The sequence below is a fragment of the Pygocentrus nattereri genome, chromosome 4 (genome assembly GCF_015220715.1).
Source record: "Pygocentrus nattereri isolate fPygNat1 chromosome 4, fPygNat1.pri, whole genome shotgun sequence".
Lineage (NCBI taxonomy): Eukaryota > Metazoa > Chordata > Actinopteri > Characiformes > Serrasalmidae > Pygocentrus > Pygocentrus nattereri.
The window spans coordinates 31,007,970-31,025,680 of record NC_051214.1 but is presented as its reverse complement, the minus strand read 5'-3'; the positions used below and the strand labels follow the sequence as shown (position 1 = coordinate 31,025,680).

At 38.0% G+C, this 17,711-nt stretch overlaps 1 protein-coding gene across 1 annotated transcript; it reads right to left on the bottom strand.

Annotated features, from left to right (window-relative positions):
• Window positions 1-1,339: 1,339 nt before the first annotated feature.
• LOC119263253 (tumor necrosis factor alpha-induced protein 2-like) lies at window positions 1,340-14,318 on the bottom strand. The gene is made up of 12 exons (XM_037538017.1): window positions 14,186-14,318; window positions 13,313-13,486; window positions 10,833-11,484; window positions 10,586-10,700; window positions 10,335-10,457; window positions 10,065-10,159; window positions 9,600-9,692; window positions 8,674-8,797; window positions 8,105-8,230; window positions 7,832-7,987; window positions 6,255-6,376; window positions 1,340-4,373 (listed from the first exon to the last, which is right to left on the bottom strand). The coding sequence occupies exons 1-12, from the start codon at window positions 14,232-14,234 to the stop codon at window positions 4,214-4,216; spliced, it is 1,989 nt and encodes a 662-aa protein (XP_037393914.1). The 5' UTR covers window positions 14,235-14,318; the 3' UTR covers window positions 1,340-4,213.
• Between the last annotated feature and the right edge of the window lie 3,393 nt (window positions 14,319-17,711).

The window sequence follows — 17,711 nt, the reverse complement described above, 5'->3', positions numbered from 1 at the left end:
ATGCCAGATTCCTTTTTTCCATTTGTCCAGGTCCAAATATGTTATATGGAATGTGGTGTCTTTGTGCATTGGCCTTGCAAGTGGTTTTAAATGGTAGCCCTGCCATAAGCCAATCAGAGCGACAGAGGTGCTATTCCAACTTTGGGGCAATTTCTAAGGCAGTAAATTTATGGTGTTTAGCAAACATGCTGTTGAAAGGGAATTTCAGCTATCAACATTTATTTCTGCAAAATTCAGTTGCAGAGATGTAAACCATTTTGAATGTGGTTCTTTGCAGAGAAATGTAAGGGCTCAGATTTCTTCACAGTGGTGGTAATAAGAATTTGCTATTTTATTTGCTATTCAAAGCAGTCAGTAAGCTTACAAATCCTCTGAGGTTTTAAATGTAATGCTGATAATGGTTAGATAAAGGTAATGCAAAAACATCTTGGGTATTAGGCAACTTATTTTTATGCATTAACCATCTCATTTAATGGGTTCTGTGAGGCATTACATTCCTTGGTCATCTAACTCTTATATCACCATCATCACCATGTGAACAATTCAAACTCATTTTCTCTTACTGTACACACACACGTGCACACACACACACACACACATCAATCACACCCACCGGCCACTTTATTAGGTAATTGCTTGTTAACACAAATAGCCAATAAGCCAATCACATGGCCACAACTCAGTGCATTTAGGCATGTAGAGGTGGTCAAGACAACTTGCTGAAGTGCAAACCGAGCATCAGAATGGGGAAGAAAGGTGATTTAAGTGACTTTGAATGTGGCATGGTTGTTGGTGCCAGACGGGCTGGACTGAGTATCTCAGAAACTGCTGAGCTACTGGGATTTTCATGCACAACCATCTCTAGGGTTTACAGAGAATGGTCCAAAAAAGAGAAGACATCCAGTGAGTGGCAGTTGTGTGGACAAAAATGCCTTGTTAATATGAGAGCTCAGAGGAGAATGGGCAGACTGGTTCGAGATGATAGAAAGGCAACAATAACTCAAATAAACAACCAAAATCTCTGAGGAATGTTTCCAACACTGTGTTGAAAGTGTGCCATGAAGAATTAAGGCAGTTCTGAAGGCAAAAGGGGCTCCAACCTTTTACTTTTACTTTAATCTTTTACCTAACAAAGTGGCTGGTAAGTGTATATGTGTGTGTGTGTGTGTGTGTGTGTGTGTGTGTACGCTTAGTGTCTTTGGTATTGTCATTTAGTTACATCAAGGGTAAATGTGCTATTTCAAGTCATAATTCAATTATTTTGGCCACCCCCACATCTGAAAACATGCCATGTGTCTGGGCACAAGAATTATACAGCAATGCACAAAACAAAACAAAAAAAACAACACAAAATCACAATTTAATCTTGTAATGTCAGCATATTTCACATAATGAACATTGCAGAGACGTTTATTATGGGCAAATCTAGGGTCATAGTCCAAACAGTCCAGGGTCATAGAGCCAACATGGATTGATCGGGGGACAGACATGACAGAACCCAGAATCAAACCAGCAGAATGGTACAAAAACAGTACAAAGACCAATGCAAACAACAAAGACCAGCGAAACAAAGGGCAAAGCGCAGGGCTTAAATAACACAAGGTAAACGAGGGACAGGCAGGAAACAGGTGGAGACAATCAGGGGTGGAGTTATGAAACGAGGGGGCTGGACCAAAACAAACACATGGGCAAAACCAAAACAACAGGAACACATGGACAGGACTGGGAGGGGCCAATTGTGACAAAATCATATATCCTTACAGTAATAAGAAGGTATATATATTTTTCTATTAAAATATAGAAATACAGGACATTGTAAAATAAGAAACATCCAAACAAGTGTTTACAAAAAAAACAAAACAAAAATACAGAAGGCAGAGTACCACATTTGATAACAGATGTGCTAGCTCTAAACAGAAAACACTGATTTGGGAGTGGTTGGCAGAATCACCTTAATATTAGCTCCTCTGCTCCATCAGTCAAACATCTCTCAATTTCTAAATGTGCCATGCATGAACATTTTCATGTAACACTTAAACAAAACCCGTAAAACATGTGATTACACAATGAAATGTCATATGTGATAAGAAGATGTTTCAGACTTACTGGGGTTTCATTTATAGCTGGAGTTTCACAAAAGAAATGCATACAAATTACATATGAAATGTTTCATACTTCCTTTCTTTCTGACTGCAAAATTAGCATATAGAAACACAGCGCTAAAATGTCTGTGAAGGTTGACCAATGCAGTCATAGCCTGAAAGCTGCTAACACACAACAGCAGGATGTTGAACAGTTTTGCGAGGGCTTCTCTTACATCAGAAAATGGGCTCTTTTTATAGTACACTACTAAAAAAGTTGGTTCTTCAAAAGTTCTTTTGTAAAGACAATGGTTCTACATAGAATCATGAACATTCAAAGAATTACTTGCATGCTTAAATAATTTTTTGCATGATAGAATGGTTCTTCAAACTGATGGCAGTTGTGTTGTATATGGCTCTTTATAGCAGTAAAAAGAGTTCTTCTACTCTTGCAAGCCTGAATTTATAACAATAGCAGAACCGTTTTCAAAACATTCAATATAGAAACATTACACAACACAATGCAAAGAACCATGAGGCATGCAAATGGTTTTTTGAGTTTTCATGGGTGTGTATAGAACCATTTTGTTTACTAAAGTACCCTTAAAGCACCATCTCCTAAGTCTGATGTGTTGTGAAGCAAAGCACATAGCTAGCTATTGAGTGATGAAAGCCCAGCTGTCAGAGGGCTTGTATGTGACTCAAAGTCTTTGAATTCATGACTGCTGTCAACTTCTCTCAAGTTGAAAAATGACGGTTTTACAGTGCAAGCATTTTCCTCCTACTTTTTTTTTTAAAAGAGAATTTTCATCTAGGAACACCCATGCAAGAATGTCTTTTTCTTCCTTAGTAGTTTACCCATTGGTTAAAAGCATTTACATAAACATCTGGATCTTGTTAGACACTGTTTCAACACAATGTGAAAAAATATCTAATTCATTTAACAAACTAAATTAAGCATTATATAAGTATAGGCTCCCTGTCTCCTCCCTGCATTACCCTATACCTGTTTTACCAGTCAAATTCACACAACTGCTTCTGACATCAGCATTCTTAAAGCAGGCCCCGCACTCGGCTCTTCTATAGAATAAGGCCTTCCATCTGTTTCCTCCTCATTGTTTTTAAGCCCACTAGGCAGTTTATTAGCACATATACCATTGTGTTTTCAGGAAGACCTGGCATGCTCTGCTTAGAACATGAACATTCACAAGTTGCAAAGATCACATAGACATCCTCAACACATAGTGCCAGTGGAAAAATACACCACAGTATTATGAACTGTCATGGTTATTAACTGTCATAACTTATTAACTGTCATGGTTTCCCTGGTCAGATTTTTCCCCAAGCTATGTCCAAAACTAGAGTACAATATTATACATACTATACATACTGCACTGATATTGGTGGGGTACTATTTGACATGCTATTTAATATGGTAGCATGCAGTTTTGGACGCAGCCCGTCTCATTTCTGTTGTATAGATTATAGATTGTCATCATACCCATTTGGAGTGATGTCTATCCTATCTCCTCAGTGCTGTGTGTATTTATAGTTCTTTTCTACCCTAAGTTCACTGTCTAGCACTGCTGATAGTTTGTGACCTAGTTTTGTCCTGTAAACACTGTGCGTGTGTTGTGTTGTGTTACTTCCCTTTGTTTTTTGTTTTTTTTACTTTTTCTTCATTTGATTTTCAAGGACACTCCTGTACTCTTCATTTCAGCCTGCTTGCTGCCTCCTTGTTACATGAGCCCAAAAGCATAAAATCTGGATCTTGTTAGACACTGTTTCATAATCAGTGTAACTGGATTCCTTTTTGTAGTGCAGTCTTGAGAATGACTATGAATGTCAGCCAGCTGTTATTCTGCTGCTGAATTAAATGGTCATAGAAATCAAGAGGGATTCAGCTCATAGATTTTTCAGTGTGCTCCTGTATTCTGTACTACTCACCTTGGCAAAATCATTACTGTAAACCCATAAACAGTTTATTTTTTAATTTATTATACAGCATGTAATAATACTGTCTCTTTACGGCAGGTTTAGTAGCAGATAGTAAGGTACAATGTCACATTATAAGCTTCAGAAGACCCTCAAGAGTACCATATATTTGATTATACTGTATTTGTAACAGGCCGTTAGATGAGCATTCTTTTAACAGGCACATTGCAAAAGAAAGGTGGTGGAGGCTCAGAGACTGGTGATGTTCTGTTCTCGATTAGGCTGTCTTTAATATTGCGTACATCCTCACTGGAAAGGTTAGTCTTTAGCTGCAGAAGGGCAAGGACTTGGCGTTCACTGGGGAGAAGAAATATGAAGATAAGGGTTAATGTGATCACTATGGCAACAACTTCCTTAACAAGAAATAGCTGTTTCCATTTCCCCGTGACCCTGAGGGAGAAGCGGCTTAGAAAATGTGTGTGTGTGTGTGTGTGTGTGTGTAGGTGTGTGTGTGTGTGTGTGTGTGTGTGTGTGTGTTTCCATTTCTGCACAAACAATGAACTGAACAAAATTGCTGTATTTTGTTTTTCATCAGTTTGTTTCCATAAAACTGACTTTTAGAAATAAAAATTCTTTACATAATGATGTCATTTCCTGTTGCCTTAGCTTTATTGTATGGATAATGAGTGTTTAATGTTTCTACCTCTAATTTTATGTCTATTGGAATTTGTGTACCTTTGGCTTTTCTGACTGAAGAAATTGTGTTTATTTTATTTTTCTTGCATTGTTGTTGTTATTGTTCCATTGATATCATTATGGCACTTTTGTTTGCCATATGGAGCTGTCTGAGCACTTTCCATTTGGAAAGACTGTAACTATTTTTGCTCACCTCTCTCTGTAAGAGATAAACCATTTCAACATTCCTTTTGAAAACACTCTTCCCTACACTATTTCTATACCCCTTGACACAAAAATACCTAAAAACATGACCCCCCCACATTACAGTGTTTTCACAACACTTCAGGTAGGGATAAACAATTTTCTGCTGAAGTTGAGCAGAGGCTTTGGTTCACATTCATCAGCTATTACAATTTCTGTTTTCATAGCCTACATCAACAAACTCTTTGAAACATTAAAACATTTATTGTAAAAATTCCTTTGACGAAAACATAGACAATGACATATTGAATCAATGCTTTGAAGAAAAACAGCACAGAAAGCTATAAAAGCCATAAAAATGTCAATGAAAGTTTTGACCATACCAAATGTTGCCATTGTCACTTTAATTTTATAAAGAAAGATTCAGAATCACTGGCACAATTCCTGCTGGGAGTATGAAAGAAATCTGACAGCGCATTCTTTTTCCTTATTGAGTCTATTGTTTCAAAACAGCACAACTGGTGGCAACTGATCTCTGAATAGATAAAATGTGTTTCTTCATTGGATGGAGGGTTTGAATGTTTTATAGGACTTTTGAGAAAAACTACACACTCATTGTTAATGATAATCCCAGACAGGGATTAATCTTAGAGATGGACTATACAGCATTCTGAATGGAGACAACGTTCTATTCAAGGAAAATTTTAACTAAGCTAAATCCCTGTCCAGAAAGCTGACCATAGTGTGTTGTCACACCTATGAAAAAATGTGTTTTAAAAGTTCCACAACACAAATCCTTAAACTGGTTTTGATTAGGTCTTGTTGAAGGATCAAGTTGAAGGAAATGGGAAGCTGCTCCCTCAGATAATGTGACAAAGTTGATAACAGACAACAATTCTTCTTGCCTACTTTAGGACAAGGCATATACTGCTAAAAGGAAGCACGAATGCTCCTTTATCCTCACTAAAGTTCTACTATAAACTAAAAGCCAATGCTGCATTTTCTCTTTCTTCTTCATTGCCCTGCTTGCCTTGTGCTGTGCTGTTATGGCTATTGAATGTTGCACCCATCAAGTAACTTTGATGTACTTATCTGGCTATGAAGATTCAGTCAGGGATATTTGTGTTATTACAAGATTACAAAATTACAAGAAATCCCATACAAATGCCTTACAAATTGCATTTATCCATCTGATAAAACTAATCCAGCTTGAAAAGCAGCTTCGCTGTTCTAAATCACAGGGTGTTCCTTTAACTGAACATTAGTCACTTGTAAACATGGAAATTGAATAGTTGTAGCTATGTGCAGATAGGATTTGGCACAATTTCTAGCACCAACCTGTCTGTGTACTTTACTCACCTTATATCTGGGTAGGTTCTTGCTAATGTAACTATCTCTAGCTGAAGTGACCCTGCGTCCTGCAGCCTCAATACCTCTGACATTTTGGGTAAGACATTGGACAGCCATTTCTCTTTAGACCCCTGCGGTAGAAGAGTGACAATCTGTTCAGAGACACATTTTCCACAAATAGGCTTCATTTATTTAACAAACTAAATTAAGCATTATATAAGTATAGGCTCCCTGTCTCCTCCCTGCATTACCCTATACCTGTTTTACCAGTCAAATTCACACAACTGCTTCTGACATCAGCATTCTTAAAGCAGGCCCCGCACTCGGCTCTTCTATAGAATAAGGCCTTCCATCTGTTTCCTCCTCATCGTTTTTAAGTCCACTAGGCAGTTTATTAGCACATATACCATTGTGTTTTCAGGAAGACCTGGCATGCTCTGCTTAGAACATGAACATTCACAAGTTGCAAAGATCACATAGACATCCTCATCACTGTCATGGTTATTAATTGTCATAACTTATGAACTGTCATGGTTTCCCTGGTCAGATTTTGCCCCAAGCTATGTCCAAAACTAGAGTACAGTATTATACATACAACACATACTGTGCTGATATTGGTGGGGTACTATTGTGACATGCTATTTAATATGGTAGCATGCAGTTTTGGACGCAGCCCATCTCATTTCCGTTGTTTAACTATAGATTGTCATCATACCCATTTGGAGTGATGTCTATCCTATCTCCTCAATGCTGTGTGTATTTATAGTTCTTTTCTACCCTAAGTTCACTGTCTAGCACTGCTGATAGTTTGTGACCTAGTTTTGTCCTGTAAATACTGTGCGTGTGTTGTGTTGTGTTACTTCCCTTTGTTTTTTTTTTTTTTACTTTTTCTTCATTTGATTTTCTTGATTTGATTTTCAAGGACACTCCTGTACTCTTCATTTCGGCATGCTTGCTGCCTCCTTGTTACATGAGCCCAAAAGTATAAAAATTATTTTCCAATGTGTGCAGATTTTCAACAGACCTTTCCTGGCTACGTGTTTGGAAAAAAAACCCAAAAAACCCAAAACAAAACTGAACTTTCAGTTTAATGCTTATAGTGGCATTAGAGAGGAGAAAAGGAATGCCTGTGGTTTTGGTGAGCTGCTGATTTATGGGTTTAGTCCAGAGCAAAGCAGGGAAAATGCAGGGAATGTTTATATGGGTAGATGTTTGTGTACATGCTTCCGTATAATTTGGTGGATCTGGAAGGCTAAAAGCAAATACTCTTGGGACTCTAGAAAAAGGAAAAACACCCTCAAAATGTGATTTTCCCTTTCGAAACTAAATGAATTAGGTTTTCTTTTCAACTTGGTCACATTTAGGAAAATTAAAGCCAAGCTAAAGAAGGCGCATTTAGCTCAGGCTAGAGAAGGCTGTAATACACTAGGCCCACAGGCCCACAGTCTGTGTGTTTATATTCACTATTTGTTCACTATATTTGTTTCTCTGAAAAAACGTGACACTGTGAAGACTGATGCATTGATCTTTGGTTAACATAATTAAGAATAAGTTTAGGTTTTAGTGTATATAATTCATGTACTCACGGTTCTGATAAATAGTGCATTGATTCTGGCGCTGTCCTCACACAGAAAAGTTGCAGCTGTCTCCTGCTCGCCCTTCTCTTTCAGTTTCACTTTCCTCTTCAGCATCCTCCTCACATATTCCATCATCACCTCAGTATGCAGCTGACTCAACAGCTCCTACACACAGTTGTTTCCTGACTTTAGGACTATTTTAACACATACACTAAGAAACAAAAGTACCCAGAAATCCTAAGTTTCTGACCTGGTTAATCAGTTTAGAGTTTTGATACTCACCTCCATGCAGGCAGGCTTTAGGAATGTGATACGTGTTGTCTGATCCTCCAGAGCAGTGAGGAGATCTCCAGTAATATTATGGCTGCTTGAAAACCAGGCCTGAGTCCACAGCTTTTGGTAATGCCGCTGTGTAGATGAGGTATATTACACTTATGTGTAAAGGTTTGAACAATCCCAAAGTCAAATCAAATATGAAAATCCTCTACAGGGAACAAACATGAATATGGCATTGATGCTGCAAATTTTAATGCAGAATTTCTCTTTATTTGAAAATATAAATGTTATGTGCTATGACTTTTGCACATGCTGTATTTTTTTATTTTTTTCGAGTTTGTTAAATTTAGCAAATTAACAGTAATCTTGCATCCTGCTAAACTGACAGAGTAGAATTGACTAGATACTTACATCACAACATTATAATGCATGAAATATATGTCAGTGTAATACAATGTAACTCATTTAGAGCATGATATTGCTATACAGCACAGTTTGGATTTCATCACATATTTCGCTGCAGGCTGTGAGAACACAGCCAGCTATTAGTTTAGAAACACCTTATTTTTAGCTACCTTGAGCTCCTTGTGTATGGTGCTAAGGAAGTATCTGTGACAGGATTCTCTCAGATCTGCTACAGTGGACAGCCAGGTTCCTTTCACATCCTCTGGAAGATTTTCTCTTGCCTTTATGTATTCCCTGCAGATATAAATACTTTGTTTTGTACTTGTGTCATGTTTCACAGAGCAACATCTTCACAGGTAGATAAACATTTTAAGTATAGTTAGACAGCAACCAGTTTTTCGTATTACTCTAAAATTAAACTACACCATGACACTACTCACATTTTAGTTCCTGAATTTTATGAAGCTCTATAGTTCATACTAAAGTCTGATGAGATAATTGTGTATAAAGCATCATGTATGCCTATTTATGTCAGTGTCTATTTACTGTAACAGTAAACTATACCTGTACATTAGTTGATCATACACATAGAGGTAAATCAGCAAACAGGTTTCGAAAATAAACTGGAACAGCAGTCAGTTTTGTTGTTGCTGGTCTTCTTTTTATTCTTCTTCTTATTATTATTATCTTATTATTATTATTATTATTATTATTATTATTAATAATAATAATAATAGTATTATCTCAACAGTAATAACAATACCCATTAAAACAAAGCAACAGTATTCAACATTGACTTGATAGTAGAAAAGAACATCAGACATGAAAAAAACAAACAAAGCTGGCCAAAAATGTTATACTATAAATTGTTTTCAATGACAAAATGTTATATCAACTGATCCCAGATATCTCTGGGGCAGTAAATCCCAGGAATGCAATGATCCAAGTTAAATTAATTAGACCATACATTTAAAGTAAATTTGTCAAGATTAGATTTGGCTCCTTCAACTGATCAGAATGTGGACATTTTACCCAAGCTACTGTTGCAGGACTTACAAATTATTAATATTTGTTTTTTTTTTTTTTTTGGTCTCACCTTAATTGCTTGATGCTGACCAGATTGGCCTTCAGTATATCAGAAATGTCCTTGTTCTTCCCTTTGAGAAGTTCCTTAATAGATTTCTTATAGCTGTGAGAGAAAACATATTTGTTCAAACATATTTTCCCTGTGGCATACACATTTTGAAAATTGAGAACCAAGAGGGATGAAACAGAGATCATTTATTTTCTCAAAGGCAAATAGAGAGATTAGAATAGAGAGATTTTCTCTGATATTAGGTTGAGAATCGATCTTGCAGACAAATAATTTGATTTTATTTATTTCTCTTTGTTCATCCAGGGACCCTGTTTGTTTGTTGTCATATGAAAGGACAGTGGTCAATGGTAGTGTTTAAGTATAGCTCTCTATTTGCCAATGTGAACATGCCAACTTTGTAGTAAAAGGACATACGGGAGCTATAGAGCTGCAAAGGATTTTAGGTTTGGGACACTGGTATCTTACCTTGCAAGAAAGCTGGACAGCTGAAACAGAATCCTCTGAGCTTTATCCTCATTGCCCAAAATAGTCACAGCCTCTTTAATCGCTCCATCAACAAGCTATAAAATGAGAAGTTCATGCTATAATGAAACTTTTTGGTCCAGACAGGTGGGCCTATAGAGTAGCAAGCCAACTGATTTAGAGCCTATGCTGTAAAGAAAATTAATCCATGTATGACAAACATATAATGTGACATATACGTCATATGATATGTTAACCCAGGGTTGGTCGTACATGTATGACATCAAGGGCAAGATGGGAAATGTAGTAATTATCCATCAGTTCAGGTTTTTCACCAGTCTGCCAATGTTCCTCCTCTTTCTTTAGGGCGCTGGACAACGATGTCTTGACCTCAGCCTAAGAAGATGGAACATCATTTAATATAAACATAATGTGCACTGTAGATTGTAAATAGTGAGTATGGGATTATATGCAGATATTTAATAAATAAACTCATGTCATCTTGAACTGATGCTTCACATTACCTCTTTGTGTGATAGATACTGCTCCTCCAATGTCTTAAGACCTTCTGTGGGTAACAAAGGTCCTAGTGCTTCACTATTGATGTGTGACTGTAATTCTTTCTGTTGCAACACACCCCTGAAAAGCAATAATTGAACATTTCAAACTGTGGTAACCTCTAGATGGTGGCATACAACAGAAAAATTAAGTCTCATTTACATTATAAGGCCTTTATTAATTACAAAAGACACATTGTATTGTTTCTCTTACTTTGGATAGTAATCGTTAATCCAACTCAGTATGTAGATGCAGTCTTCCAACTCAGTGTTGGATTGAGTCAACTCCTGGAGTTTCATGGAGAATGCCTGATGGTACAGTTGAGTGTACATGTTGCACACGTCAAACTCTGGTGGATAACATCCCTGCACATCTCTGACCACTTGTAGCAGGTCATTCTGAATGCGCTTGCCCATCCGGCAAATGTCTTTCTTTAGGGAGGTGGACAGCTTGTCCGCTCCACTCTCTTCTTCATTTGCCCGCTGAAGCCGTACCTCCACCACCATCTGGAGAAGTTTGTTATGGATCTCTCGGCATTCCATCGGCCTCCAAACTGGACGTTCATGTTTTGCTGTCTTCTCCCAGACATGGTCTCGTTCCTCCTCCTGAAGTATAGTAGTCACAGCACTTTTCAGGGCCGCCTGATTATCCGTGTTGAAAGAATCATGGATGACCATTCGCAGCTGCAGCTTCAGAGCCTCATAGTCCTTCTGCAGTCTGTCCTCCTCACCACCTGTGCAAGGTACCTGTTCATCTGCTGCTTCTGAGCTGAAGAGGCGCTCTTCTTGTGCTAACAGATGCTGGCTTGCTTCTGCTAAGTGATTTTGTTCTAGATTTTGGCTGAAATCCAAGACCACTGGAACTTCTGAAAGAACACAGCTCACTATTAGACTAAATGGAAGGAGGATTTTTATGTATGTAAATGTCATTATCACTGTGCAGTAGATTTACTAATCAGAAAAGGGGTCAGGGAATTTTGAAAAATCCATTGGAGTTACACTGCCTTGCTGTGCATTAAAGTTCAGGCTAATTGCTGCCAAACAGGACCCACAATACCCCGGATGCAGTGGCACCTCCAGAAACTTTTCCCATGGGTAGTAAAAAGGTGGCAATGTGTTGAGAATTGTTCTGCCAGCTTCTGATGTACAAAAGAAGGAAAAGCTGTACAGATTAGCATACTATTGATGTAAAAGTGTAAGTGGGGTGCAGTGGGGTAGTGAGAGGGGGCACTGGGGCCCCAGCGATTTTGATAGCTTTATTGCCCAGTTGCATACGCGAATTCTGATTGACAACATATATAAATCAGCTGTTAATATAGCTCTTCTTCACATTTTCATCCTTCTGGGATAGCTAGGTTACATAACGACCTGACAAAACATCTCCAGAAGATTAATAAGGTAAAAGTAATAGTGAATAAAGATATTTTGGCACACATTTTGCTGGCCTCTGCCAGAAAGCCAACATAATAACCATTCAAACCTCACATTTAAGTCAACCAATGGTTTTAAAAAGGAAGATCACTGTCTATGAACGGCGCAGTGAGAGCCCAGAACTCAATCCCATAAAAAAAACTTTTGAAGCAACTTTAAAAAGGTGTGAAGTCTCGTTTACTTAAAAACTTACTGCAAATGTCTTTTACCAAAATATTAGTTGTAGGGATGTGCACAATTTTACAACCAGGGTTTTTGTAAGTTTTTTCCTGTTATTTTTCCTAATACTTATCTATTTGTATTTCTCTTGAATTTTGTGGTTGCAGGATTACATTACAGACAGAAAAATATTTGACATTATTTTTTTCCCTTTCTTGCTTTACAACACAAAAAAACACTGTAAATTCAATAAGAGTGTGAAAACTTTTATTATTCTATTGTTCAAGCAGTTTCTTAGGGCCCACAAGCCACCTGAGAGCCCGAGAATGAACGTAACATGTGTTCAATATTGTTTATAGAAAAATCACAGAGACTAGAGAATTACTTTTTAAAGATCCAAACATGCTAAATATTTATTCCTTTTTAATTCCTGCATGCAGAAAAATAGGATTGGGGTGGATGTGGCCCTAAAGTAGGAATATCACATTGGGCCCACAAGTTTTTCCAAAAAAAAATTCCCAAACCAGTTTTTTTCCTGATGACGCACACATGATTTAACTAATCAGCTCGTGATCAACCCCTATGAGCTGACATGGGTGTGTAACAGCAGGAAAGCAATGGGCTGTGCAGGCATGAACAAGACCACGGGTGATTCATATATTGCTTCAACTTGAAATTCTATATTTGATACACTTTAATGAACCTTAAATTTCATACGCAAAAGAAAAATTTGATCAAACAGACGTTTTTTTTTTTTTTATCAGAAGCTACAAGAAAGAAAAAGAAAGGATACTACTGCAACACTGAAAGCCAGTCAATTCAGCATCAAATGATTAATAGCACATCACAGAACTTCAGAAATAATATTGTATAATTTTATAAAATATGCCATTTTTATACAAATTCTAAGGCTGAATTTTTGGTTGATAATATCAGAATTTGGTTCAATATTATATGTTACAGAACTCCAGAACCTTTATGAAAGGTGTCAATTGAATAGAATGTGTAATGACTGAACGATTGATCACATTGATAGAAAAAAAATGCATTTCATATACATACATGACAATGACGTCAGTTCAATAGAAATCCTGAAGGCGGTACCTGGAGGTTTATGCTTATGGCGCTTCTTAAGGCCCGTAATTCTCATTCGGTCTGGGAATCTAATCTTGTTCTTGCGTTTCTCGCCTCCCGCGCCGTTGGAAGACTTCTCGGTCTGCTCGGTCGACATCGCTGCGCAAAGGGAAGCGCTGAGAGCTTCAGGCGACTCCAGCACATCTGTAAAAATCACAGTCTATAAACCCACAAACCTGCGCCACAAATCACGGAGCACGCGGTGCTTTTCCACGGTGCGCCTCCAGCTTTATGCACAAAGGAGCATTAAAACCAGCAACGAAACCAGGACTCTCAAACAAAAGGCGCATCGCAGGCGCTGCAGCGCGCACACACACGTCCTTCTGAATCAGCCCGAAAAGCTCCCCCACGCTCTGATCAGCTCCGACTTGCTCGTCTAACCCACAGATTAGACTTGGCAGCTGTTCATCTGCCTGCGTGGCGTGACAAAACCGGGCGTCTGATAAATCCCGTTAGTGTGAATGTGAACGCGAGGAAACGCGCACATCTCTGTCTGCGACTCTGACTCTGACTCAGCAAGACTGCGTTGAACCACATGAAACACATTTGACTTCTCTGTCGCTTTGTGTCCCCGTTTTTCATATGCAGGGTTTCTATCAGACTATCAGTGTATACTGATTCACTTTAACAGTGAAGAGATCTCGCGATGTTGATTACAAGGAGATTAATATTCAACAGCCAACTGATTAAAAAAAACTGCATTGTTCATATTATTGCAGTTTTCCATCGTTTCATAGCTCTGCTATAACGGTTCACATCAGACGAGACAGCTGGTAGACTAAACGGAGTGGAGGTCACATTAAATCTGCCAAAAACACAACTAAAACAAAGGACTCTTCTCACCTTTACTCTTCCTCCTAAGGTTTATGGTGGGAAGCTGGATGGTTTTCATCCCTTGAAGATTAGTCAGGTTCTCTCTGAGCTGTGGAGACTCTTTAGCTCGTCGGTGTGAGGAACTGTATTCTTCAGTGTTTTATAGGCTTCGGCTAGTCACGCCACCTCCACGCCCCCTCCTCTGGATGAGATCTATGAATTTTCCATGGCATTTAAAAACCACTTTCAGTTTCCATTTCCTTTAAGGGTTTTCCATAGCTCAGTGCCAGTGGGGTTTTCCTGATTGTATCCCATTTACCATGCACATTTCTTCTTAAAAGCTTCCACTTGTGTTCTATTGTGTCTGGAATAGATTGCAAAGAAAACATTTATCAGTGGTGGACAGTAACTAAGTCATTTGTTACTGTACTTAAGAAGTTTTTTTGTGTATCTGTACTTTACTTAACTATTTCCATTTTGGGTGACTTTTTCTTTCAGTCCACTACATTTCAAAGTCAAACATCTGACTTTTTACTCCACTACATTTCAAAGTCAAACATCTGACTTTTTACTCCACTACATTTCAAAGTCAAACATCTGACTTTTTACTCCACTACATTAGGGGAAATCTGTTGTTCCTTTTGGTTTTTGTGTATATAAAACGTAACATGTCAAAACAAAAGAAGTGCAAAGCAAGAACACCAATCAGGGCACAGCGGTCACTTTGTTCTGAACTTGTTTTGACCTGTTGGTCATACCGACCCAGTGCAAGCACAAGGTTCAACGTCAGTGCAGCAGCGTAAACATTTGGGAGCACATACGTCACCCAAATAATGAACTAACCTAACTTTGTGTAAATAGACCACAGTATAGAAATATGTACACATACACTGTAAAAAATCTGAGGTAACATTCTGCAATCAGTTTTTCTAGTAAGCAGAACTTTGCTGCACAAAGTTAAATAATCTCAAAAAAGCAAGTTTGGTATGGTAAATGGTAATGTTAAAAAACAGGTCAAGATCTATGATTGAACTGAACATTGCCCAAGACGTCCTCGCAGCTAAGCAGGTGAGCAAGAACTAGAATTACTGGTACATATACAAAGGAACTTTCCATTTAAATGGCATTATCTGTTTTATTATACATGTGAAGACAGGCACTGCCTAAGTAATACTGTGATCATGCAGTGTTCATTTTCTCTGTCCAGTACTTATAACGAGTTAAGGCCTTTACACACCAAAAACAATTTATTACTATGATTTATTTGGACAACAGTAACTTGCATACAAAACAATTTTTCAGATCGCAAAAATGCAACATTATTTTACTCGCACTTTTAACTTTCACCTGTGGAAAAAACTCTGTTGTTAGCATGGCAACAACCAAAAAGGCAGAGCAGCTGTATTCCAGCAAAAGAGTCAGAGCTGGTTTATGGGAAGGCCTTTTTCTCCTGTCATATTAAAAATATGCCTGCAAATGCCACAGGATGGAAGCAGTGAGTTTAAGTAGAGCTAAACAGCTAAAAACAGTTAAAATAGTTTCTTTAATTTTGGGAAGTAGAAGGACATATTTCATCAAAAAATCAAAGAAAACATACCTACATAACTATATTTTCAGCAGCAAACAGGTTTTGGGCAGTTGAATGCTGGTATTATTGCTACTGACTGCTGATTGACTGGGAAGCAGAGCAGCTCATTGGCTGAGTAAAGGGCTCACACTGATGCAGCGTTCTTGCACCATTTTAAAAGTAAAATTTAAGGCTTTTAAAGACATTTTAAGACCTCAATACATATAATTTAAGACCCAAAAATGTCATAAGGAGTTGGATTAAGTGATGAGCTCTGCCATCTTGAAACAGGTAGTGCAGGGCTTTCAGAACTTTTTCAACTTGCCAAACCGTGAAGCCATTCTTGAATGAGTTGTGCATTGTGTGAAGGCCACAACTTCCAATTATTTGTAGTTGGGCTCCACCACACTGCTCTCTGTGTTCCTCTTGTAAGAGTTCAACAAACCTCCAATTAACACTGGGCCCATCCATCGAGAGTGAGAGCATGTTGTTCAGATTCAGCTCTTTTGTACCTTCCTGCACATATAAGGGGTGTAAGGGGTTATAAATTCAATGTGCCAGGTAATCCACATTAGATTAAAAAATGGTTCCATTAGTGTAAGGATGATACTACTACTACTACTACTAATAATACAAATAACAGCTTATATAGCAGAGATAAAAAAACATCCATCAAAACACCTGACATCTTAATTGTGATAATCGCAAGTATTCTTTTGCTACTATTTGTTATTTTAACGATTTCTTGGTTATACATACACTCATACATCATACACATTAAAATAATTGTGTGTGTATTATTATTTCTACAGGTTCTCTAACTGGTAAAATCATGTATTCTGTGCTAAAATACAACAATTCTAATCTGTACTTACAACATGGCTTGATTCTGGATCTTAAAGAGTTAATTTGCAAAACAGATAGAATCCATTTGTTATTGATGAAAAAGCTTGCTTTTTATTGTGCTTTGCAGATTCACAAAAAAACAAGGTTTTTCAAATTCAATTTAATTCATAAGTCATGTGTTATTGTGCATTGAACGCACTATCAATAAAAAAAATACATATTTAATAATAAAAATGGAGAAAGGTTTTTGCAAATGAACTCTTTATAGCTCTTAGGGGAATGTTTACAGTTGCTATAGCAACAAGTGACAGCCGACGTTACCAGCTGTTAGCTAGATTTGCCCAACAGTCTGAACAACCCCCCCCAAAAAATCACAAAACGCCATATTTCAACAAAATCAACTACCAACAGTTACAACCCTTAAACTAACGTGTTGCGAATAGAACAATGGTATACAATTTCAAACACAGTCGTAAAGTTACTTACACTGAAATGTCCCAACATGTCCTCGGCTCTCGAGTGACCCATAAACTCAGACCCATAGTAGCGGGAGATGACATGGTGTGTGCTCGTCTCATCATCAGTAGTCCAGAACCGCAAATGAAGGTCCATTTGTTTATTCTTTGTTGTTTTATTCATGCTTTCGTCAAACATGATAACATACGGCTTCTCACTAACGCTGCGCGATAGCTCCTTCTTGATGAACGAAGCAATGCCATATTTGGCGATATATGCAGTTTTATTTTCACCACAGCTGAATGACTTTGCAAGCTGGGAATCGGGGAACATGGCAGCAAAGACTTCACTTATCTCCTCATTAGATTTAAATGAATTGTGCCTCATTACTCATTATGGAGAACCCAAATTACCTCTGCCTTTTGGGTCTCTGGCGGTGAAACAAAGTTTTTAATAGTCGACTGAGAGGTGGCGTCTGAACTTGCAACATTAGGTGGAGCTGCAAACAATGCCCGGGCTTGCTATATTTAGCTGCGGCCATATACCGCAGGTGCTTTCCTCCCTTCATGTGCGACTCGACGGCTTTGACCCCCATGGTCCCTAAAGAAAAAGGTTTTTTTGCAGAATTTGCACATTGCCTCATTTTTGTTTTTGGCTGGTGCCAGCCACATCCTAAATGCATCCTCT